At 42.8% G+C, this 26921-nt stretch overlaps 1 protein-coding gene across 3 annotated transcripts in view; it reads right to left on the bottom strand.

Moving 5' to 3' along the window:
* Positions 1 to 9839: 9839 nt before the first annotated feature.
* The window catches only part of DGKQ (diacylglycerol kinase theta), a 172375-nt gene continuing 155293 nt past the window's right edge, over positions 9840 to 26921 (bottom strand). For all 3 annotated transcript variants that reach the window (XM_075128887.1, XM_048850017.2, XM_048850016.2), the window contains 4 exons: positions 23834 to 23980; positions 22514 to 22625; positions 19612 to 19764; positions 9840 to 18347 (listed from right to left, as the gene is read on the bottom strand). In XM_075128887.1, coding sequence (XP_074984988.1) covers positions 18249 to 18347; positions 19612 to 19764; positions 22514 to 22625; positions 23834 to 23980 — 511 coding nt within the window. In that variant the 3' untranslated portion in view covers positions 9840 to 18248. The remainder of the gene's footprint in view (positions 18348 to 19611; positions 19765 to 22513; positions 22626 to 23833; positions 23981 to 26921) is intronic.

Genomic DNA, 26921 nt, shown 5'->3' on the forward strand with positions numbered 1-26921 from the left:
GAGCAGGCTGGCTAACCTAGTGAGGAGGGCTTTAAACTAGGTTCACCAGGGGAAGGAGACCAAAGCCCTGAGGTAAGTGGGAAAGCGGGATACCGGGAGGAAGCACAGGCAGGAATGTCTGTGAGGGGAGGGCTCCTGCCTCATACTGAGAATGAGGGGAGATCAGCAGGTTATCTCAAGTGCTTATATATGAATGCACAAAGCCTTGGAAACAAGCAGGGAGACCTGGAGGTCCTGCTGATGTCAAGGAATTATGACGAGATTGGAATAACAGAGACTTGGTGGGATAACTCACATGACTGGAGTACTGTCATGGATGGTTATAAACTGTTCAGGAAGGACAGGCAGGGCAGAAAAGGTGGGGGAGTAGCACTGTATGTAAGGGAGCAGTATGACTGCTCAGAGCTCCGGTATGAAACTGCAGAAAAACCTGAGTGTCTCTGGATTAAGTTTAGAAGTGTGAGCAACAAGAGTGATGTAGTGGTGGGAGTCTGCTATAGACCACCGGACCAGGGGGATGAGGTGGATAAGGCTTTCTTCCGGCAGCTCACAGAAGCTACTAGATTGCATGCCCTGGTTCTCATGGGTGACTTTAATCTTCCTGATATCTGCTGGGAGAGCAATACAGCGGTGCATAGACAATCCAGGAAGTTTTTGGAAAGCGTAGGGGACAATTTCCTGTGCAAGTGCTAGAGGAGCCAACTGGGGGGGGGGGGGGGGGGCTTTTCTTGACCTGCTGCTCACAAACCGGGAAGAATTAGTGGGGGAAGCAAAAGTGGATGTGAATCTGGGAGGCAGTGACCATGAGTTGGTTGAGTTCAGGATCCTGACACAGGGAAGAAAGGTAAGCACCAGGATACGGACCCTGGACTTCAGGAAAGCAGACTTCGACTCCCTCAGGGAATGGATGGGTAGGATCCCCTGGGGGACTAACATGAAGGGGAAAGGAGTCCAGGAGAGCTGGCTGTATTTCAAGGAATCCCTGTTGAGGTTACAGGGACAAACCATCCCGATGTGTCGAAAGAATAGTAAGTATGGCAGGCGACCAGCTTGGCGTAACGGTGAAATCCTAGCGGATCTTAAACATAAAAAAGAAGCTTACAAGAAGTGGAAGACTGGACATATGACCAGGGAAGAGTATAAAAATATTGCTCGGGCATGTAGGAATGAAATTAGGAGGGCCAAATCGCACCTGGAGCTGCAGCTAGCGAGAGATGTCAAGAGTAACAAGAAGGGTTTCTTCAGGTATGTTGGCAACAAAAAGAAAGCCAAGGAAAGTGTGGGCCCCTTAATGAATGAGGGAGGCAACCTAGTGACAGAGGAGGTGGAAAAAGCTAATGTACTCAATGCTTTTTTTGCCTCTGTCTTCATGAACAAGGTCAGCTCCCAGACTGCTGCGCTGGGCATCACAACATGGCTGGGATGATTTAAATGGGGATTGGTCCTGCTTTGAGCAGGGGGTTGGACTAGATGACCTCCTGAGGTCCCTTCCAACCCTGATATTCTATGATTCTATGACCCATTTCTAATAGTTACAATTTAACAAGCAAAGGCACCTGTTGCCCTCCGAACACCCTGACCCAGAAGCAGGCCTGTGCTCACTGCCCAGGAGATGGTGAGGTTAAATGTGATGCACTAGCACTGTTGGACATGGCAGGAAAATGATGATTTAGCTCCTTCCCACAGCAGATGCTGCCCATGATACCCCTAAGAACCCCAAGGAGGGGCAAAGGCCAACCGTCAATGGGAACCTGCTGGAGGCCAGTAATGGTAACACAAGGGCGATTCACCCCTTGGCGGCCTAGACTAATGCACAGTGTCCCGGTCGAGCGCAGGGGCTGTAACAGACCTGCAAGTGCTGCCAGGAATGATTGAGGCCCAAGGACTAAAACTGTACCCATGGGAAATTGACATTTCCAGCACGGGACTCGGTCCAATTCGAAACAAAACAATTTTTTCAGCCTTTCCAGGGAAGAGGAAATTCCTAGGAATCTTCATTTTGGGACTATGGACAGGTGGTGTTTCCAAGAGGAAATATGCTCCCCAGGCCCAGTCAGCTGCTGAGTGAAATTAACACGATTCATATCAGTTTCGCTGATGCCCACCACCAACCAGCAGCTGCAAAATCATTTCCCTTTTACTCAGCAGCTGCCTGGCTTTGCAGGGGCTGCATTTCGGAGGCATCCTGAGCTGGGGCCACAGGGTGTGGACTCTGCAAGCCCAACCCCAGGAATTCCAGGCTCCCAGCTCCAGGGAGGAAGCTTGGAAGCCTCGCAAGCCCAAGCTCAGGTGTGGCTCTCAGGGCCACCAAGCTCCCAGCGCCGCAGTGGGGAGTTTGGAGGCCCTACAGTCCCCAACTCCGGTGCAGCCTTGGAGCTGCAGACCCTGGAAGCCCGGGGTGTCCAGCAGCCTGCCAGGTGAGCTGGCAGGGAACCAGGGAGGTTTTGTTCCAAACTGCCACCTGTGGTTTGATGAATGTTAACTGAACCTGCCACATGCCTGTGAAACATTTTGGGTTAGACAGATCAGCATTTTCCTATGCAACCCTGTGCTGGCAGACAATTCCTGACCAGTTCTACAGAGGCCACAAGTTGCTGTCCAAGGGATGCCAATGACTCCGTCCCTGCCCCCTGCCATATCTCCATTGTAGCTGTCTGTGACCCAGGCACTATTTGCACTTTGGAAACAGCTAAGACGTGGTTGGGGAAACTTTCCCTTGCTGTAAAACTGCAAGTCTCTTGGGAATGAGCCATGTGGTGTGTTGGCTGTAACACAAACACACATTAGAATGGAGGCAGGACCATTTCAGATTCCTTCTAGGAGGCAGAAGGGGTGTCTTAAAGTGACATTTGGGTTGTCTCCCAAGAGCCATGCACAGATGTTCTCATACCTGCAACCTGCATAGAAAGGAGGCCTGCTGCCTTTAAGACCCCGCTTCGCTCTCCCTACAACCAGGAGAGGTGATCCTCAGTGTAGATATGATGGGCAGGAGCAGAGGATTAGCTTCAAGCAGCATTATCTCTCCGCACAGTCCTCATTAACTATAAGAGAGCAGCCAAAGGGGAACCCAGTCAATAGCAACCAGGAGACTGCTGGATCCATGCTGCCAGGACATAGGGGGAGGGGTCCAGAGGGGCCAGGAGTCATCTGTGATTTATAAACTTAATGACTGTAATGACTGCAGTGGACAGAAAACGGATTCCGACTTCTCTGCAGTGAACAGCAAGCAAAATGGTTTGTATCCAAGATACCTCCACAGCAACAGCACTGCAGTTCTTTGGCAAGGAGTTACAAATGAAGTTAAACTTTCCAAGTCTGAATAATTGTTCCCATGTATGGCCTTTCAGTGCTAACATGCCACCTGGGGTGGTGCTTGTAAAAAGCTACTGGATAAAGTGCTGTAAATGACACTTGCAAATATTAGGATCAGTTTGTCCCACTCTCCAGTCCACTTACAGGAAAAAGGGACTTGATGTCCTTCAGGACTTAGTATTAAGTGAGTTTTAGCAATGCAGATTGTATACGGGCCTTTCTCCTATTGGAGGGAGCTAATTGTTCAAAAGCATGTATTATTTCACTCTCGGTACACTGCAAACTAGATTAAACACATTTGCAACTCATTCTTTCTTCCTGCCTTCCAGGCATGTACTGTCACGAGAAATCTGACTGCGTCTGCAGTGGAATTTCTTCCTGGTTGGCTATAATCTGTGTGAGTGAGGGTCAAACTTCAGGCAGTCTAGTATAGTTCAGTGTGTGAACTGATCAAGCCTGAGATTCAGCCAAGGATTAGGCTACACTGACACTTGTTGCGGACCAGGTGCACTGGTCACCTTCACAATCTCTTTTACTAGTTGATCACCATTTGTTAGTTTGTACTGTTACCCATTAGGCTGTCTACACTACAGATCTCACAGCAGCACAACTGTACGGCTGCAACTGCGCTGCTGTAAGGTCTCCTGTGTAGCCACTCTATGCCAGCAGGACCCCTGGCATACCTGGCATAACTAAACCACTCCCAATGAGCGGTGGTAGCTATGTCGGCAGGAGATGCTCTCCCAGCGAAATACCACTGTCCACATCAGTGCTTTTGTTGGTGAAACTTATGTCCATCAGGGAGGTGTTTTTTCACACCCCCAAGTGACAAAAATGCTGCTGACAAAAGTGCTAATATAGACAAAGCCTTACATTCCCATTAGACGCTAAAATTCACAGAATGAAGGGGAGGAATTGTCTAAAGTAGAGGCTTAAGTGGATAACAGATTAAGATTCAAGGAGATAACTTCAAAGTACTTCAGAAGAACAGACTGTGAAGTTATCTGACAAGCAGACTTTAGTTTGTCAACTCTGCAACTGTGGCACTAAATGCCTAATAAAGTAGGACTGAATCGTGTCAGCCATTCCTCAATCCTGATCAAAATGCTCTCGGTACATGATTGGTTTGTATCTCTGCAAACTGCTCAATTTAATAGATGGTGCTTTTTAAAAATGACAACTGTGGCACCACTTATATGTATTTTGTACATGTGAGGGTGCACAAAATGAACTAATCAGAATAATTCTGTTACACTAGAGACGTATAATTAGTATAGTGTGAAAAACATGCATTTCAGGCTCTCTCTCTCTCTCTCTTTCTCAAATGCCTTGAACAGTTGGTGGCAAATTAATCCCAGGTAGACACCTGACTTCAACTGGTTGTGGCAGTAGGGAGAAATGCAGTGCAAGCAGGTGTATCCAGAATCAGCTGTCACACTGCGGCCTGTGGGCCTGCATAAGACTGAGCCAGAAAGCATCAGCTTGATTTCCATAGAGCATTTTATAGGAGAATAGCAAGAGCAGACAAGAGGCTTTTACACTTTCTAACTAGCCAATGTGAAAGTGTGACCCAAGCCAATCAAGGATGCATTTGGCTTGTTTAAACGGTAAGTGTGAACGTTCTAAATGTGGGACAGGGCCATGGTGTTGTTTGTGTGATCATTTATCTGGACATCACAACAGTCTGTTAGTAGGACATTAGTGCAAACCTAAGCCATCAGCCCCTCATAGATTGCTAGGGAGCACACCCTGCCAAAAGAACTACTGAAGGGTGGTCATTTATCTAAAACAAAGTGTCAAGCATGAGGACCTGCAGCTGGGCCTGGGATTAGGTAACCAGCTGAAAGACCTAATTGAGCAGATCGCTGGATTGATTCAGCGGCATTGCCCCGACTGTTCTTAAGCCCAGCAGTAGCACTTGGCCAGTGGTTGCCCAATGCTGTGATTAATCCTTTCCCTGCTTTCTTCCCAGCCTTGCTTCAGTCCTCAGTCCTGCTTCGTTTCTGACTCTGGGTTCCTGACACCGGCTCTGACTCTTCGATCTCGATTCCGACTCCGACCACTAGGATGGATTGCTATTGTTCTAACCACTAGGCCAGAGTGCCCACACCCCAGTCTGTGACACACAGCCTGGCACAATTCCCTTCAATTCATGCATTCTATGAGCAGTAGTTCCTAGTGAATGAGAACTACTACTACTGTTATCTACTTACCTATTGCTCTGAACATAACATTCTGGGGATCACCCTGGCCAGTGAGGGATTCTGTCACCATCTGCCTTGTAACCTTGGATGTCTTAAAGCCATGCTGCTGTGGTTCAGTGCTCCGACACCAGTACCCACCCTGCAAGCAGGAGGTCCCACCCTGGATTCCACCAGCCTTGTTACTTCTTGCAGAGTGAGCTCAACAATCCCTTCCAGTCCTGAGTGCCCCCAAATCCGGCTCCCCATGTTCCTCACTACCAGACACTCATGACTTTTCCCTCTGGTTCGTCACTGCCAAACGTGTGAAACCCGTCCCAGGTTAGCAGTTCACTTTGGTGCATGGACTCCACAGTTTGCACAACAGAGGAGCTGCTCGAGGTGCAAATGAACAAAACGAAATCGATTCAAAGATGAAACAACAAGAAAAAGCAAACATAGGCGAGGTGCACAGAAAATAAACAAAGACACAAGCTCAGGCTTTCCCCATTAGCTAAATTCCCTCGTCTAATACAAGTGACCTATTGCCTCTGGACAGGTTGTTCCCAGCGTGCCCATTTCCCTAAAGAGGATCCAGTGTTTCACAGAGAGCACCCCACTAAGATGCTGACCCTCAGTTTCTGGATACCCTTCAAATCCCTTCCCCATTAACAGGGTTTTTTCCCTTTTTTCTCAGACTCTGGCAATTCATGGTTGCACAGAGTAGGGTGTTTCCCACACAAGGGGTTTGTTTTCCAGTTCAAGTTGTTTAGATGTTTGCCCATTAACTGTGATGGTCCAACATTGTCATGTCCTGGCTGGACAATGTTAGATGCTAGGGAAAACACCCCTGCCTGATTGTCTCACCACCCTGCTCTGAGGGGATGCTGCAGTTGCACTGTAGTTACAATTACAATGCTCTACACACATAATCCTGCATACCCAGGACCTGTACACACATCTCCTAATGACCAGCAAGTTCAGGACATTGCAAGCTTTCATAACAGACCTTATTTGGCATATTTTGATACACAATAACATTGTCTACAACCTGTTGATTCAGTTGCTTATTTTGAGGGATTCACACCCCGCAGTAGCCCCTCAAGGTGTGTGGACCTTGACTGTCACACCTACCTAGTGAGTTGATGCTGGAGTCGTGGCCACTAGTCATGATAGAAGATTCACCTCTGTCCTCTCTTCTCTGGGCACGGCCTTGGCTACCTTGTTCTCCGACCCCTCAATAGGTTTAATCTCCGTATCATACTACTGTAAAGCTATGCTCCAGCAGAGACATCTGGAATTGGTTCCTTTTGTTCTATGGACCCATACTAATGGAGAGTGGTGTATTAATACCCTGAACTGCTTATTGAACAGGCACGGTCTGAGTTGTTTCACAGCCCATACTATGGCATAGCGCTCTTTTTAAATTACAGAGTAGTTCTGTTCAGAAGGAGACAGTTTTGGGCGCAGATACACAATAGGGTGGATTTTGGTCATCTTCCCTTGTCTGCATTAATATGGCTCTGAGACCTGTGCTGGATGCATCAACACACAATTCAAACGTTTTCTTGAAATCTTTGATAAAATCTGTTTCACTGCATCAAAACCTTTTTGACTGGCATCTGATCAGACTCCTTTTCTGTTTTTGCTTTCTAACACAGGCTTGTGATAGGAGCAACAGTGTCGCTGAAACCTCCCACAGGCCAATTCACAATAGCTTCCACTTTCAGAGATTTGAGTGGACCTGACCTCCATCCACCCAGCCGAGGGATCTTTGGTGCCCCTACTGTACACTTTGGGTATGTCTAAATAGGTATAAGGAAGGTTTTGGTCATGAGTATGGCCCTACCAAATTCACAGCCATGAAAAACGCATCACAGACCATGAAATCTGGTCTCCCCCTGTGAAATCCAGTCTTTTGTGCTTTTACTTTATACTATACAAATTTCATGGGGGAGACCAGTGTTTCTCAAATTGGGGGTCCTGACCCAAAAGGGGGTCACAAGGTTATTTTAGGGGGGTTGCGGTATTGCCACCCTTACTTCTGCGCTGCCTTCAGAGCTGGGTGGCCAGAGCGCGACGGTGATTGGCTGGGCGCCCAGCTCTGCAGGCAGCAGTGCAGAAGTAAGGTGGCAATACCATACCAGGCCATCCTTACTTCTGCGCTGCTGACGACGGCGGCTCTGCCTTCAGAGCTGGGCTCCCAGCCAGCGGCCGCTGCTCTCCAGCTGCCCAGCTCTGAAGGCAGCACCGCCGCCAGCTGCGTAGAAGTCAGGGTAGCAGCACCGCGATCTCCCCTACAACAACCTTGCAACACCCCGCCCCCCAGCTCCTTTATGGATCAGGCTCCCTACAATTGCAACACCATGAAATTTCAGATTTAAATAGCTGAAATAATGAAATTTACGATTTTTAAAATCCCATGACCATGAAATTGACCAAAATGGACCATGAATTTGGTAGGGCCCTTGTCATGAGGAAGTATCTATAGAAAATATTGTCCACCCAAGGTTTTAAGGTTTTGTCATTTTGAAGTGCAAGACCTTTAAAGCAATGAAGGATTTACATGTCACCAAATCAAAGGTGGTAGAACCATGGAAACGTTTGAAATTGAAAAATCCACAGCAGCAGCATCACAAGAGCTGCAAGCTATAATTGTGTGAAGAGAAAAGGAGGACTTGTGGCACCTTAGAGACTAACCAATTTATTTGAGCATAAGCTTTCGTGAGCTACAGCTCACTTCATCGGATGCTGTAGCTCACGAAAGCTTATGCTCAAATAAATTGGTTAGTCTCTAAGGTGCCACAAGTACTCCTTTTCTTTTTGTGAATACAGACTAACACGGCTGCTACTCTGAAACCTATAATTGTGTGAAGGATCTATATATTGGGGTAATGCCCTAATTAAGTCTGAAGGCAAGAGGGCAGCAATCCTAAACGGCCAAATAAACTAGACAGCAAAGTCCATCAATATGTTCTAGGTGATAAATATTTTATTAAAAGAAAAGGAGTACTTGTGGCACCTTAGAGACTAACCAATTTATCTGAGCATAAGCTTTCATCGGATGAATCCGAGGAAGTGAGCTGTAGCTCACGAAAGCTCATGCTCAAATAAATTGGTTAGTCTCTAAGGTGCCACAAGTCCTCCTTTTCTTTTTGCGGATACAGACTAACACGGCTGCTACTCAAATATTTTATTGTGCAAATAAATCAACAGCCAAAAAGAAAGCCATATTCAACTACACTAATGCTGTCATGATATTCCCTCCCGCCACCCCCAACCTTAGTTCTCCCACCGTGAGTCATTTGTCAAAGGTTTAAGATTTTAAAATTAAACGACTACAACCACCAATGATCTCATCGACATTCAGATTCAGTGTGGTTCTGGACACACATTATCTTACGTGTAAAAAATTTGATCAAAGCTGGGGATGCACCATAATATGCATATAAAAACTCCTTCCAAAAAGAAGCATCACTTAATCTTGGGTGAACAAAAGGGATGAGTTTGAAAATACTGTATAAGATTTTTCAAGCTGAGTGTAAATACCTAAAACAATTGTGTGAACCGAACTTTGAAAATCTGGACCCTTGTTAGAATTATCCACAAGGGAAAAATACAAGGTGAAAAAAACCCGCAAATACCATCAAGTGTGCTAACAAATAAAGACAAAAGCAGCTAAACATTTTTAAGAAGTTGGCCCAAAAGATATGGTGTAGGACAACAAAATAGCAATGTCTAAGTTGCAGAGAAAAATCGGGAACTAGCTAAATACTTAGGTGATCAACTATCAAACACCATGATCTGCAATACAGAAAGAGAGCACTTATTTTTATGGCACCCACCACAGCAGTATGTAGGTGTCACCACAGAAATTCAGGAAAGAAGCCAATAGCGCAGCATCAGAAAACAGTAGCCATAACGATGGCACATTAGGTAAGTTAATGGAGGACAGGTCCATCGATGGCTATTAGCCAAGATACTCAGGGATGCAACCCCATCCTCTGGGTGCCCCTAGCCTCTGACTGCCAGAAGCTGAGAGTGAACAACAGGGATGGATCGCTCAATGATTGCCTGTTCTGTTCATTCCCTCTGAAGCACCTGGCACTGACCCCTGTTGGCAGACAGGACACTAGGCTAGATGGACCATTGGCCTGACCCTCTATGGCCATTCTTGTGTTATGTTGAACACTAGGTATTCTTGGACACTTGAACTGTAAAATGCTCATTCAAGCAGTGTCTGGAGAATGAGTGAAACAAAGCAAGTTTGTTTGCTCTTTGCAGAAACACATTTCACCATTTGTAACAAGAAATTTTTAACCACCACACACAGACACATCCAGACTGTAACAGAAATTACCAATTATATTTGTCACAGACATAAATTCTAGTTATAGATCTCTGGTACTCACAAATTATACTTAGAATACAGAATTTCAATCAGTGCAAAATGTACAGTCAAAATTACACACAAAACCATATCGCAAAATATATACAGAATTATTCTAAGAACATAATCTGAGGACAAACTGATGTTTAAATATAAAAGAAAAGTCCACCTCTTTTTATTTTTTAGTTACTACATTTTAGGAACATTAATTCATAGAGACAGATTACCAGCACAGTGGTCTGCAAGGCAGAAAACTAGAAACTAGTTATACCATGAAAACCATCTTTTTTAAGATCAAACCACAAGTAAACATGTGTGATATGCTTTATTAGTTTGAGGCACACAACACAGAAATAGAATTCAACCTCATTAATGGCTACACTTTCTACAAATTGTTTCTAAGAATCATCAGGCAGAAGAACAGAGAAGAAGCACTTCACACTAGCCGAATGGTCAGTTTAGCTTAATTTGTCGGTGTAATCCACGTGGCCCAACATGTTACAACATTCACAAGAAATGCCATAAGACATCATGAAGTACCTTGTTTTTAAAAACTTGTTAAAGAGCTAGTCCAATGAAATCAGCTGCTTGGACCACTTGGAAATGGAAAACACCACAATTTTTCAGCTAATGATAATTTACCACATAATGGAACTTTTGCGTACAGGAGGATAATCAAACTTTTCTATGGCTAACCAAAGAATTTGTGCTTCTCTGATTTTGATATCAAGATATCAGATCCCTCCACCACCCCCCAATCTCAATCTACAACTTCACCGAGGTATCTTACTGTTTGTCTCTCAGCCATTTCCAATTAAAATTTTTCTCTTAGCACTTTTGAAAAGCTGAAATGAGCCAACTACTTCTATGACACAGACCTCACAGGATTTTGCTTTAAAGGAGTTAGGTTTAGATTTTCCAAGCACCTATATTTGCTCACTTTTAATACTTACTCACTAATTTCTTTGGCACCTCTTGCTACTCCCTATTTGGCAAATTTAAAAGCATAAAGGGAGGAGAGCAATTGCGAGAGCAACATTTGCCCGATATAGGATTCTGTGTCCCTTACTGGTGTACACTTGGCCCAAGCGACAGCTGCCTTTGGAAGCAAAGGATGGCTGCATGGCACATTCACTTTAGGCAGACAGGGTAATAATTAGAATTGTCACAATTTTGTCCTTTCATCTGTAGGAATTCATAGATGGAAAGTTAAGCCTCTTAAACAGGTGTTTATATTGTGAATTGCTACAAGAGAAGCGTAAAAGGTCAAGGCGATTAGCACAATACAGCATAAATTGAAGATAAATTAAGCCACATCTTCTGAGAATAAGTTTCCTCTTAATAGATAAGCTAAACATAGAACAGAACTAAGGGTAGTGAAAATATCATTTCACTGCTCTATAAAGAAAAAATGCTTATCTGCTTTGAAATAGATTTTTAAATCATGATAATACACTTGTTTCAAGAGCTCATACCAACTTTTTCAACACTACTTAATTGTTTATAAAACCATCTTATACATTATCAAAAATAAACTTGTCCTTTAGGAAGAAATGTTCAATCTAATACTTTTATCAGCACAAAGTCGGTTCTATCAGTTCATAGCAGAAAAGTGAAAATCCACACTTCGAAGAGTTACTTAAGAGCCCAAACTCAAAAGGCAACGATTCCACTCATGGGCATGGGAAGTAGAAAGAACGCTTCCAAAATATAAACCAGTGCACTGTGTCAAAAGCGAACCAGGGTGCATACAATCAATAGTCACCAATCTGTAAACATCGAAACTGCTGGTCTAATCAGACATTTAGAAACAATTTTTAATAAGTTGTGTTTAAACCATTGCATTCCATGTAATGCCTTTACATTGGTCAGTGCCAAAGCACAGAGAGGTCAAAGAAGTGAAGGCCTTTCAGTTGGACTTCTTATCACACACCCTGTGTGTCAAATTAACTAGCTGTTATCATAATAAATAAACTTAAAATGAATCTCATGCATTATAAAAATGAGTCTATTAAACTAATTCATAGTTTATAATGGCCATAGCCAATTTATAATGGTTTAAAGTTTAAATGAACTTTCAGTCAGTTAGATATAAATATGTATTGCAAAAATGTTACAATCTCCTCTCCTTCCCTAATGGGGCATTAAAAGACAGTACAGTAATTTCAGTGACATGGATGCTAGGGAATGGTACAATTACAAGAATAACTAGCATTTTAAATGGCATTCTACAGACTTCTTTGTATTTTAACCTGAAAGTGCATTTTAAGTCTGCAAAAAGGTTTTCCTTATTTACACTACAAACACAAAAAGGCAGTTCTGCCATACACTAAACAATGTCTGTTCCACATTTACTTGTTAAATGCAAAATGTGTGTAAAATAATGGAAACACACACAATATGGGATCTATGTTTGAAAATGAGCCAAAGTTCCCAATAGGAATCTGAGCCAGTTCAGTAGTAACTGAAGATCTTTGCATTTCATGGCTGTTGAAGGATGTAAGTGGAAATGAGTGGGTGGTCTCATACCCGCTGCTAGTGAACAGTCATTCAGATCAAACAGCACCATCAGAATTGGCACTAATTAGTCATCAGTTTCAGCAGAAGGGCTGAGAACAAAGGACATGAAGGAGGCACCCACAGAGTATGGCAGAGGCACACAGTCATTGTGGTGGCAGTGTGAAAGCAGCCTGTGTTGTAGACTGAAAAAATTTCTATTTCCAGGTCGTCATACTGCACTTTTCAAAAAAATATACAGCTGAACGATAAACAGGCTGCACAAAACACACAAAGCATCAGGCAACACTATGGTACGTTTTAAAGCATTTGCACGGCTATAGCTTTATCGTTGTTAAACCTTACCATTTTCAACAATTTACCCCAGGTGTATACATTTGCTACAATGGTTTAATTTTGTTTTACATTCGGCAATGTTTAGCAATGACTCTACTCACACAACAATAGGTGGGCGACTGGGTAAAACACATATATGCATAAACACATCCACCATTCAAACATTCATCCAATAGTTAGGGTCTGGACTGAGTAGATAAAAATGCCACTTACACAATAAGCTTGTATAGGATATGAAGGATTAATGAGTAAATATCCGTAAGAGTTACTACTAAAAGATTTTCCTAGTTTTTTTATTAAATGTATTACACATGAAGGGTTGTGGTTTAGTTTAATATCCAGGGCCTGATTTAAATCTACAGGAAGATATACAGAGGTAAAGCTAAAATATATGCCGATGCTGAATTCTAATCTCATTGCTGGATTTTATAACCAGTGAATCTTGTTGAAAAATGCAGGTTCCTTAGATCCATGAGGTCTGTGTTGGGAATCTTAATGACACAGTGTATCTCACGGACCAGCAAGAAGGGGCTCAACACATTGTCCAATGACAATCAGACCACTCATGTGTTATCAATAAGGATCGGAAGCAAATGATGTCAGAACGTAGTCACCCAGCTAAATCCACACGAGGATATACTGTGACCAGATGTTCAATTCGCCCAGACGACTTGGTCGTTTTTTGGCAAAATAAGTCACTGACCGTTCACAAAGATCAATTTAGATTAAGCATCACTAAGTAGAAGCTTATACTACTCTAAACCAGACCATAAGTGTTGGAATAATGTTGAGGGAATAAATTACAACCATAAAAGCCAGAAATTGTGAAGTTATGGCTAAAACTCAGAGCGGACATTTTATCCTTCCCCTGTACTATTCGATAACATACTTATCTATGACCGTATACCTTAAACATGCATTTTACCTGGGTTGGAAATTTGAGATATTGAATAGCACTTTTAGTGACCCCCTTCTCCTCCCCTACTGACAAGAGCTGGAAAGCCAGGAGGTAGAGGCCAAATGCAACTTTCCAAGCGGGAAGCAGGACAGGCAATACAAGTATGCCCCGAGGCTTGCAGAGAAGGTCATCAGAGAGGGGCCTCGACAAAGGATCAAGCCTGTGCTTGGGACAGCACAGTGTATGTCTCCCTATGAGCCCACAAGGACCACCCACAAGCATGACCCAGCCACACCAGGATTTCACCTCACTCCCAATATCGTTTCTGAGCTCTCTGCACCACGTTTTCTAAACCACTCTAGCTTCAAATTTGTTAATGCTATTTTAAGCATTGGCTGGGGAACCACCATAAGTTTATATAATTATCACATTTTACAACATTCTCCACTAAGAGCTGATAATGGTATGAACCATGCATTAAAACATCAAAATGTAATTATATTGCATTATCTCACTGGATTTACATAAAACCTAATTATCAGCTGTTACACATGTTTAACGTAACTTATAAGCAATGCCACCTTTCTGCAGGGAAGCCTCCAAGTAATTAATATGAATGCAAAGACTGTACATGATTAACCCTATCCCCACACACAGCAGGTGTAAGTTTGATGAAAACAAAACTACAGCTCTACAATTCCCTAAGCATCTTAGCCTTTTTAATACCTGAAATTGAAACAGCTTAAAAATGGTTACTCCAGAGAATTCTTCTCTGTTTTTAAATTGGTTTGCTTATTCTGTGTATATTCAGTTTTCCATTCCACTTGCCCAAAAATCTGTTGTGTGTTGAAAACATACAGAAGATATTTCAGAATCAGACAAAGAGACATTAAGCTTTAAAAAAAGTATCTATTTTCATTTCCAACGTGCCAATCACCAAACTGTCTAGATACCACATACATCAGACTTCATTTCTGCATGAGCAAGGACCAGAAGCTTCCATCACTTCTTCTATTAACACACAATCCCTATCAGTGTCCTCTCTGGTGGCTGCCTGCCAGGAAAGCACTATTGCACCAGACTATGGGAGGTATGCACAAAGAGATGGATCTTGCACTGTGCTCTAAGTGTGGAAAGAGTCTGGCATTTATAACAATCAGATGGCAGGAAATTCCACAGCCAAAACGTCTTCCACTTAAAATATGCTGTGCAAAGAGTTTCACCTTTGGGATTGTAAACCACACTATTTCAGATAACAGCCACTGCAATGGGGCAGCGGGGGAGTGAGACAGGACTTAGCACATTACGATCTGTGAAAGTCAGGACTAGCAGCATGAAACAGATCCAGAGTATCAATTGGAGCCAGTGTAGGAATGGCGCACTGGTGAGACAGGCTCTCTGGTGTGGCCCGTGGAGGAGAGAGGTTTCTGTTTCTGCATGGTCTTTGCAGTCAACTCAGGTAGAGTCTGCAGATGACAAAAACATTCATGTCCATAGCTAGGCTGCATCAAAGAGAACAGAACTGATCTCTCAACTACTTAAAAGAAGCTAAAAGCAGCATTCCTGGCCACTGTTGTGCCTTGGGTACCCATGAGCAGTGATGTATTTCCTTAGTCTGTTGACTTCACCCTGAGAGAGCAGAGAGCTTGAAATACAATGCTTTCCTCCTCCCACTATCAGCAGAAGTACCCACACTGAAGCTGAGCTCAAGCCGCTTGCTTTTCATGCACGTACCAATTTCCAAGTGCCGAAGTGGAGCTGATGCTGTGTTAGAAGAGGAAAGATGCACATGAAATATCTGCACCATCAGCATGCAGATATCTCACTCTCAACAGAAATCTTGTTCTGATGCTGAATAAGAGGGGATGGAGTCCTGTAGCACTCTTAAGGTCAGAACACGTGGGGAAAAGGAGCAGCTGTCCCATAAGTGAGTAAAAAGCATCTCTTGATGACGGATGGTAGAAACTGTTGTTCGATCAAACCGCATTTGCACTGAAGTTTCAGCTCTGTCCGTGGCAATAAGCTGATTATCAAAGCTGCTGCCATGCCTTAGCCACGTCTGAAGCATGACTAGAAGGTGTCTATAACACTGGTAGAAAACAACTGCTGCGGGCGTTGACTTGCAACCACTCGCTGAGTAGACCGTGAAAAGGGGATGGCTGGCAAGAACACTGGCATCAATTGCTTGCTAAACAAAGGCTGGGCTTTTGCACATTTCACAGTCTACAGAATGCCATTCTGGAGGTAGCCCTCACGTGGGACATGGCTTCAAAGGTCCATTCCACAAGCAGCAACAGTAAGAGTCTTTTCAGAGCCTCTGCTTGAGTGATTGAGCCATGCTACCAGTACGGTCACCGTTTTTTTCTGATTTGTTGCCCCCCGAGCAGAGGTGGCTGTAATGTATTTCATCAGTTCTTTCTACAGCCAAGGGTAAGTGTGCCTTGTCGCCTGCTAATAGGACTCAGGTTCATGAGGACATAGCTGGGAGCAGTTCCATTGGTCAAGGACTTACCGTACACAATGCTGAAAGATATTAGTCACCTTTCCCTGTGTGGGGTAGAACTGTACAAATTCCTTCCACCACAATTGTTCTGCATCTTTCCACACTGCTGTTCAAGCCCATTCATTTCCACCTGACTTAGCTCACCAGAGAACCATGGTGAGCTGAGAGTGAAGCAAAGAGAAGGGGTGTTTAGAAAGGCCCATGCGGGAATGGCTGTTGACAACAGATGTAGTGTTCTACCAGATCTTCAGCACATTAGCCCTGGGGCTGGGCAGTATTCTCAAACACCCTGACCCATCAGTCTTCAGCAGGTGGGCAAGCAGTCAGATCACCTTTCTGGGAGGATTGGCATGCCCTAACCTGGGCTTACAACACACACTGGTCCAGCTAGATTACAGTACACTCACTATGGCCCAGATCCTCAAATGTATTCAGGCTCCACTTCCACTGAAATCAATGTGAGTTAGGTGCCTAAATAGCTTTGAGAATCTGGGCCTACACCCCTTCTCCATGCCCCAAATGCTAAGCTACACTGGCAGCCTGCAAGAAAGAACCATGGCTAAACAGTTGCGGGAAGGCTGTTTTCAGAAGTATACTGGAAAATAGGCCTTTTGTTACTTTATTGCTAAATACTCAGTCATCTGAAGTCACAGCATTTTTTACAGCAACGGCGTACATATTGCCAGACGTACAGTCTTATTGAACACACACTATGCATCATAAGAAAACTCAAGGAATTAAATTATTGTGTATTTCCATTTAATGTTAGCCTGCCTCTATGTTCACGTATCGTAGGCTATGTCTACACTACAAGCCAGGGGTGTGAATCCGCTGCTTGCGAACACATCTCACGGTAGCCCAATGAGAGCCAGTGCAGATATAAATAGTAGTGTAGCCATGGTAGCACAGGCAGCAGAGGCACGGCTTAGCTGTGCCAAGCACATGCCTGCCGATTTCAGGCTGGTTTGTACGTGGTGAAGTTCAGCCATGCCTCCACTACTACATACACTCACGCTAGCTTTCATCGAGCTAGCATAGGAGGGGAATCACGCCCCTTGTAGAGAAACAGCCTTAGTGAACTGATAATCAATGAAACAGTCGTTTTCAGCAGCTTTTTACCAGAATTAGTACCCATTCTTCAAGTCTCTGGAGCTCGTATGGAAAGTCATAGTCACAATACATTTACACATAGGGCATTTTTTTTTAGAAACTGAATTTGAAACAAGACCAATGAGGACCTGTGGAAGTGTACGGAGTCACCAAAGGTAGAACACGCAGCGGGGGAGAAAAATAAGAGCCCAAGAAGTCTGTCATCTACATATATTACTGAGGCAAACTTTGCCCCCATTTAGTCAAGAGATAGCTGCTGAACTTTACCAGCCCTTCCACAGTGTTTGATGTCTGAAAGAGGCTAGACCATTTCATAACTGTTTAAAGCAGATTTTTGTCCCCATTTACTTTATCCTAGTAAACCATGTTGAAACTATCCTGTCTTAGCCATTTTGACTTGAGCGTTTCAGCACAGGTTTTCTCCTCTGCACACGGCACTCTTCATGTTGGGATCATTATCACGACAGTCATTCATCTCGAGTAACATGATCTCAAACTGCAACGCCTCAAATTGTGTTCTTTGGCCTTACCCAGGAAGGTCACAGTACAACAGCAAAGAGATGCAACCACTACTCTTCTGTTTGTTGGAAGACTGTTGTTCAGGGCTACTTTAACAGAACCTTGTGATGATTTCTCGATGGAAGATTATGTAAGAAAAAGGCAAGAAATTTCTTAACAAAATGAAAATTCTGCAAAACCAAGTGTGAAGAGCTCCATAGGGTAGATCTGTGTTATCTATTGGTACTGGGCAGTGCTTTAGGGAAGGCTACCACAGGCAAACATTTCGAATGAAATTAGTGGTATACAAGTAGGTGTGCATCAGCCACCTAATGAGGCACAATCATTTAACAAAACAAGCAGAACACAGTACTATTACAATGGAATAAAGGGCAGGCTCATTAGGACCCCTTCTTTACCAAACCCCAGCACCCAGCTGTACAGTGCAGGCTCCTTTCATCGACAGCAGTTCTGCCGCTTCTGTTCTGGAAAGGTCCGCTCCATTTAACGTCCCACTTCAGTGACTGAGACACTATCTGTTCTTGTCTCTTTCAAGCTTCCAGTTTTTTTTGGCTTCTGTTTGGATTTTTTCAACATGTGGACCTTCAATAAAACATTTGTAGAGACGATAAACGAAAGCAACAAAACATCTCTTTATTCAAGCAAATTTAAGAAAGGTATGCTTAGGAATGAATAAAATATACATTAATGCTGCAACAGAAAAGCAATTTAATAAAGATACTACTAACTTAACTCTCACTTGTCTTTTTTAACCTCTTATAATTATATCACCCAAGACGACTAACAGAGTCAAGAAAAGCCTAATTTTTGATTTGCTTACTTTGTGCATTTCAGAGCAGTTTCTGTAGAGCGACTCCAAATTACAAAATGTGTATCTCTCTCTCTCGTGCAAGAAGGGAAGAGTTTTTAAACACTAATCCTCTTTACAAAAAAGGTTAATACTTTGAAAGAGGCAAGGCGGGTGAGGGAATATCTTTTATTGAAGCAACTTCTGTTGGTGAAAGAGACAAGCTTTTGAGCTACACAGGGCTCTTTTTTATCTGAAGAAGAGCTCTGTGTAGCTGCAAGTACTTTCAAATAATAAAGGCACATTCTGCAAACGCCTCTTTTTTTTTCCCACGACAAAAGCTTGGCATTCAATGAGATTTCTGTAACTCTTTCTGTAGCAACAGATTTCTGCAGTCGTTCTTAAAGGGGTCATTCAACGAACTTCTGTGGCAGGAACTTGTGTGTGTGAGAGTTATCAAATGCACTGACAGTGCAAACGAATCATTTGGCTGCTTCACTGTCAGCAGAAACTTTAATTCCTTGGATGGGGGACACTTTACTCACAACCCCCCAGCCGCTCCTCTCCTTCCCCTCCCATTGCTCATACGTCTCATTTCTCCACTTTCTTGCTAGCTAAATTCTGTCCATGGATTCCTTGACCACTGAACAGGGAATGCACTGTCCCTCATACACCATGTTCCTGGATTGTCTGAATAACCCTGATCTGCTGCAACGCAAACAATGTAATTAGAACATGGCTCCCTGCTGTCTCATGCGAGGCTAAGCCACATTACCAAACACCCAGGGGACTGTTTTCTTAAACTTGATCTCTCAATACTGTAGTTTTGCTGGTGCAGACAGGCCCTTTAACTAATATATGTGAACTTCTTTGAATTTCATGGCATAGATTCCATAGCGTATATTCATCCAACAGTGATCACATTATGTTGATTAGTACCTTAAAAATGAAATGCACTAAGAGGATGAGGAGCCAGACAAAAACAAACAGGAGAAAACTTTAATGACAACCATTTACATTTTTCTAATGCAAAAAGGCAAACTGCCGAGGCAAGCTTACCTTTGGTCCTGCAACAGAAATGATAATCTGGCCTGGTGGCTGGATCCAGGGCTCTCCATCTACTTGAACAGGTATTGGTTTCAGAAGCGTAACACGAAAGTAAGATCCTTGGGCTATGCGAATCCCTGATCGCAGACCGCCTTGTACTTGACCCTATCAGAATATCAGAACTGCCATTATTTTCTAAAACTCTCTGGTATTTATTGGTACAAATAAGCCTTATAAAAGCAAGGACAGGTGCATATCATGCTTAAGACTTTTGCAGCGCTGGAGTACATCCTGGCCTCTTCCTGTCTGAGGTTTCTACCCCCTAGAAGATTCCAAAATTATGACCTGAAATTTTCAAAAGTAACACCTGCATTAACCCTATGCTGCAGTAAGGCCCTGATCCAGAAGGTGGCTCCAAGCCAATGGACCTCAACTTCATCTGAGCACCACTGAAGTCAAAGGGGCTCCCTGCTGCTGCCAACTTATTTGTAGGATTGGGGTCTACATTTATAAAGGAGTCCAAGTAATTGTTATCCTCAGCCTACCACATTTATTAGGATTTGTTCAAAAATATTTTTGTCTCAAAAGACACCTAAAAAAACCATAGAAAATAATGAGATTTTAAATTAGTTAAAAATAAAGAATTTTAAAAATCATATACAGAATCAACTATATTATAATAAATTCAAATAAAGTCTAGTGCTAAGTGCTCTGCCATCATAGGATTTTGCTATCTTAAGGTAATAAATCATAGAATCATAGAATATCAGGGTTGGAAGGGACCTCAGGAGGTCATCTAGTCCAACCCCCTGCTCAAAGCAGGACCAATCTCCAAATAAATCATCCCAGCTTACTGATCGAACAGTTTACTCAAATTACTCCCATGCAGTTGTGGGCTGGAGGTTTTATCTTAATCTTTGATTCACATGATTAGCTCACCCAAGAATTCTAAATTCTTAGCTAGCTAATCATAGAATATCAGGGTTGGAAGGGACCTCAGGAGGTCATCTAGTCCAACCCCCTGCTCAAAGCAGGACCACTCCCCAATTAAATCATCTCAGCCAGGGCTTTGTCAAGCCTGACCTTAAAAACCTCTATGGCAGGAGATTCCACCACCTCCCTAGATAACGCATTCCAGTGCTTCACCACCCTCCTAGTGAAAAAGGTTTTCCTAATATCCAACCTAAACCTCCCCCACTGCAATTTGACACCATTACTCCTCGTTCTGTCATCTACTACCACTAAGAACAGTCTAGATCCATCCTCTTTGGAACCCCCTTTCAGGTAGTTGAAGGCAGCTATCAAATCTCCCCTCATTCTTCTCTTCCGCAGACTAAAATATCACAGTTCCCTCAGCCTCTCCTCATAAGTCATGTGTTCCAGTCCCCTAATCATTTTTGTTGCCCTCCACTGGACGCTTTCCAATTTTTCCACATCCTTCTTGTAGTGTGGGGCCCAAAACTGGACACAGTACTCTAGATGAGGCCTCACCAATGTCGAATAAAGGGGAACGATCACGTCCCTCAATCTGCTGGCAATGCCCCTACTTATACATCCCAAAATGCCATTGGCCTTCTTGGCAACAAGGGCACACTGTTGACTCATATCCAGCTTCTCGTCCACTGTAACCCCTAGGTCCTTTTCTGCAGAACTGCTGCCTAGCCGTTCGGTCCCCAGTCTGTAGCGGTGCATGGGATTCTTCCGTCCTAAGTGCAGGACTCTGCACTTGTCCTTGTTGAACCTCATCAGATTTCTTTTGGCCCAATCCTCCAATTTGTCTAGGGCCCTCTGTATCCTATTCCTACCCTCCAGCGTATCTACCTCTCCTCCCAGTTTAGTGTCATCTGCAAACTTGCTGAGGGTGCAAGCCACACCAGCCTCCAGATCATTAATGAAGATACTGAACAAAACCAGCCCCAGGACCGACCCTTGGGGCACTCCACTTGATACCGGCTGCCAGCTAGACATGGAGCCACTGATCACTACCTTTTGAGCCCGACAATCTAGCCAGCTTTCTATCCACCTTATAACCTTAAATGCCGCAGGTTATTTAAAGTATTATGTTAGTAATTCCTTTTATCATTTTTCTCCTTATAATTTTATTGAGAAGCTTATGAACAATGTGGAATAAGTTTACAAGTTGAAAGGGGATGTAAAAGCAAACCTCCAATAAATGAGTTTCAAATTGGTAAGCTGCAACAATATATGTAGTACCAATGATCCACAGCCTAATAAAGCAACCAAGGAAGCAAAAAATGAAGCCATCTCTACCTATTCTAACTTCATTTTTTAAGTTATCAGCCTTTGAAATTTCATTCACCGTCCACTTCTATTTTGAAAGAGGGAAAACAAAAGCACCCAACTGCCCTAATCTCTCATTGTTTTGTGCAGCTAACATCTCTCTAAATTAAACAGTCCCATTCTTTATATGGACGTCTTTCAGGGCTTGATTCAAAGCCCTCTGAAATCACTGGGAGTATTTCCATTTACTTGAACAAGTGGTACAGCAGACCCCTCAATGCCTCTAAAACTTTTTACCATCCAGCTCCAGCTTCCTTCTATATATTGCTGAATTTGGGCACCTGAACAAGAATTTCCAGAGCAGGCTTCAAAAGCTGTCTAAGCCCACTCTCCAATGGCTATCACAGCCACTGCCCCACAGCATAACAGCCAACTACTTTTGTAATCTAACTTGACTAATATATTTTGTATTCTTACAATTCTTGGCATTTGTGTTCTGACTTTTAAGTGCTTCATTTTACAACCTAAAATTATTTTTTGAAGATGTTTTGAGCAAAATGTTTACCACAGGGCAAATTCACAGAGATGCTTAACATGGGTTAAGTGAGTAGTCACTGTTTTCGCTTGCTCAGTACCCCCAAACAAACAAAAAGCAGGCTCAGCACTAACTTACCATGTGCACAACTCCAGTCACCCCCACAACTTCCAGTAAGCCATCATCGATTCTTGGTTTCTCAAATCGATTATCATGGTCAGATCCCCAGAGATCAGCTCCAGACCCCCAACTGGAACATAGCACACAAGCGTGGCCGCTGAGAGTATGTCGGAATCTGTCAAGACTCAAGCAGTATCCAAATATCTGATCGGTTAACAATTTAGGAAGCCATTCTGCTCTTCCACAGATTCTCCTTGAGTGGGGTTAGGGATTTCTCCTTTTCCACTTTACAAAACACGGCATTTGCTTTCCTAAAATTTGGTAACCTCTTGATAACACTGCTGTGGGGGAGGGAAGGGGGAAGAGGTGAAAGCAGTGGGGGAGGGCTAAGTAGGTTTTCAGCTGAGAAAAGTGGATAAGAGGGAAACAGCCTCATGTCATTTTGGGTTGCTGGAAACCACAGGTTAAACCTGTAAAGTCTTAACTTTCATGATTACTACTCAGAAGGTTACCAGAGTTTTTGGTAATGTCAATATGTTTTTTCTTTCGGAAGACATGATATGTTGAAGGGAAGCTAAATACTGAGAAACTGCTCTATCAAATTATTACATTTAGGCTTCAAATAGCTTTGTAGAATTAAGCAAATCAAAATCATTCCCCTGAAATCCTGATGCCAGTGGGAAATTAATATAATTTTACTTCCTAGAAAAGGCTTGAATTTCCAGTAAGAATAGTATGTTTGCATCTCCAATACACAGCTACTGCTCAACAGTGGATATGATTTTTTTCCTTTTCTAGTTCTCTCAGGAATAAAAAAAAATAGATTTAAAAAGAGAGAAAATCTCTAACTCTTGAAGCCATGACCTAAATTAGAACAAAAAGTACAGCCAATTAACTTCTCTTAACAGAGAACCCTAATTAATAGAGCCTTTTAAGATAGTTGCCACAGTTAAATACTGTGGCACACATTTCAGTAACTAGTACACATTTGTGCAAACAAAAAGAAAGCCTGCATGCAATGTGCGGGAGTTGGTAAAAGTTACTAGAAACAAATGTTATGAAATAGGAGTAGAGATAGCAAAGTGGTTCTCATTGCACTATAAAAACAAGGGTTAGTTTCTATGAACTTAGGCCAGGACTTTCAGAAGAACTGAAGCGAGTTATCTGTCCGAATCTCATACCAGTTGAGCAGCTAGCTGCCTTACACACCTTTGAAAATCCCAGCCAAAAAAAGTAAAGAAAACCCCTTTCATCTAGTTCTATTGACCACAGAGATTTTGGTGAGTACAACAGGGTGTTTGATGTGTACCAACACAGACTCATTTCTCACAGTTTTACCTGGGGATATTAATGAAAATGAGTCCCTCGATACTTGGTAACTCAACTTCATGCTGGTCCACTTTAAGTTTTATATCTCTGTGAAGATTTCTGGTGTGACTTATCCTCTGCAGTCCAACTTTTACATATACTCCTTTGTTGTGAAACCTATGAACAGAATAGCACTCTGTCACTGCAAGGTTTGACACTATACTGTGGCACTGTTTTAATCATGCTCATTTAAGCTAACACTTTTCTTCTAATTTTGGAACACGTTAATTTAAAGTTTCCTTTAACTAAAATCACACTTAAGCCTTCTTGTTTTAATCAACAAATCAAGCTATTTCAGGTGATAAACTGTTACTTCATATAGATTTTAATGAATAGACAGAAAGATAATTTAGGAATTAGGCATAGAACACATGGAAACATATACAAGTAAATATTCAGAACTGCCTTTCAGAAGGCTTTCTGCTTGAAAATAATTTTATTTTAATCAAAATCTACTACTTCGAAAACTGAGTGTGAAAACACGGAATAATTAAAATTGGCACTGTGCCCATAAACCATCAAGAGTCTGGATAAACAGAGCGCTAAATAAGTCATTTGAAAATATAAACTGCCCAAGCTGAAGTGAGAAAAATTTCTAAATACTTATTATACTGATAACACCCAACAATTCTGTGATGTAGCTACTTGCAAGTGTTCCAATTTTACAGCGAAAAAAACTGAGGACAAGGTTAATGCCTTGTTTACAATATTTTTAAATGTTATTTTAGCAAATACATTTTAATTAAGTGCTGTTTAAAATCAGGTTACTAAAATGACAGCTATGGATAAGTCGTCTGCAGGCATCTCTAGATCTAAACGCATGAGCCTCCACTGTTTGAACTAAAGGATCAGATCCACTAGCTTGTAGACAGTAGTAGTAGACAAACCCCTGTGGTACTCTAGTCACTAAATAGGTGCAAAGAACCACACTATGTTAGCAGGGATTACATCAGCTCCTCGGTCAGACAGCATCTTTAAAAACATTAGCTGGGTAGGGTGTGCTAACATATTTTAAATAGCACTTAATTAAAACATGTAACCCACCTCCCCACCCTCCATATTAGCTAACTATTTATTTGTTTAGGAATTTTTAACAGATTTACCATGCCATGCAAATATCACAGAGGAAATACTTTCCCCTAGTCTAGAGAAGGCTTAAAGGTGGCTTGGTAAATGCAGTAAGGGCGAAGTTGTGTTTTAATACTGTAGCTGGGAGAGATGAACTGTAAGCACCCCCATAGGCACACTCCATAGGACTCATACACAGAAAATAAAGCCTGAGACATCTGGCTGTCTCAGAGGGTAAATCCCTCCCCCTGAAGCTTTCTAGGAAAAAATGCCATGGAATAGCTGTGTCCAGCGGGGCCCTAGTGAACTAAGCAGGTAACACCTGAGAGTTACGTCGTGCTTCCTGCGGACTCAGGAAGACCTCGTGCATCAGTTCACATTTTCCAGGTTCTCGTCACAAGAAGGAGGGCTAGAAACATTGTATTTTAAAACAAAAACTGGATTCTGCAGCACAATTCCATGGGGCCCTGTCAAAAGTCCCTTCACCAGGGAGCACCAGGGCTGTTATGCCACCGCCTTAATACTCCTCCTCACACATTTCGGTTCTCTAGAGAGAGGACCAGAATGTCAGTTTTGCCTCCCAGATACAGGCAGGAGCAGAGCAACCACATCCGAGCAGCATGTACCTCAGGATCAGTAAACAGAACAACTGCACCTTGACGTGGCGGTGACCACAACCACCACTTTTTTAAAAAGTGGTCCAAGGTGACAGACCAGGTGCAGGGACTTACAGTTCATGAACAGGGAAGCTCGATCAATAATTGAGTCGTTGATAACCTCCTTCGCATTTAAGACCTTAGCTTGTTACCATGGTGACTGCCGTAATAAGTCTGTGACCCCAAAGCCCCTTTATGCCAACTGTTAAAGGACACACTCTGCACATCTCAGTCAGAATATTTAGCCAAACACCGTGTCTTGTTAAGTATCATGTAAAAACTGGTATCATGTGGGTCACTACTATCACTGTGTGATATATCTACGGGTGGCATGTAAAGAGTTGCGTGCGCATGCTGGGAATACTTTCCTAAAATATGCTTTGGGGGAAGAGTAGATAAACAAGTTTGCTCTTGACAAAGGAACGTTCGTTTGCCTGTGTCTGCAAAGTAAACTGAGCAATGAAAGTTACACTGACATACAAATCAACTGGGGGGCTGGGAAGTGACCAGGAAGAAACACACAGCAGGGGAGAAGAACTTATCTGGGGATACACATTTCAAAGGTTTACTAGACTATAAAAAGAAGGGGATAGAAGCCCTTATGTATACATCACTTAAGGAACAAAAGAGGCCAGAGCTCTTGGAATCTGTGAAAGGTGGATCCTTCAGCAATCTGGGTCGAAGACTCTGGGAACTGACTGTAGGTGAGAAATTGCCTGAGACCAGGACTGTGAACTGTTAAGTTGTAGACACTAGAAAGCATGTTTTTACTTTTGTTTTATTTGTACCCACACCTGTCTCTTTTTCTTTCTCTTAGTGCCACTTAAATCTATGCTCTTTATTAATAAACTTGTTTTACTATAAAACCATCCCCATGCTGTGCATAAAGGTAAAGAGCATATCCTCAGGGAGCCAACAGGCAGTTGTACACTCTATCTCTTTGGAGACAGCAGACTTAATAAATTCTGTGATTGCCAATGAGAGGGACTGGATATTGCAGAGACGTCTCTGGGGACCTCGGGAGCATCAGATGTAACCTGCAAGGCAAGGTTAAGACTGGCAGAGTCTCAGGGAGTTGACTGGTGAGGCTACCAAAACTGGTGTGTCATAGTTTAAGCCAGGGCAAAGTTCTCCTTTGGAAAGGCAACACAATGGCTTATAGTTCACGGCTCCCTGGGGAGTGTATTACACATACTAGAAACAAACAATTACAATTAGCATTGGCAGCTGCGCTTATAGGCAGGCGTACAAAACAAATTAATTTTGGCTTTATCAAATCCTTGATTAGTCATTATATACCCATTAACAACAATCTTAAGGTGATTTGTGACAAA

This window comes from Caretta caretta, chromosome 5 (assembly GCF_965140235.1).
Source record: "Caretta caretta isolate rCarCar2 chromosome 5, rCarCar1.hap1, whole genome shotgun sequence".
NCBI lineage: Eukaryota > Metazoa > Chordata > Testudines > Cheloniidae > Caretta > Caretta caretta.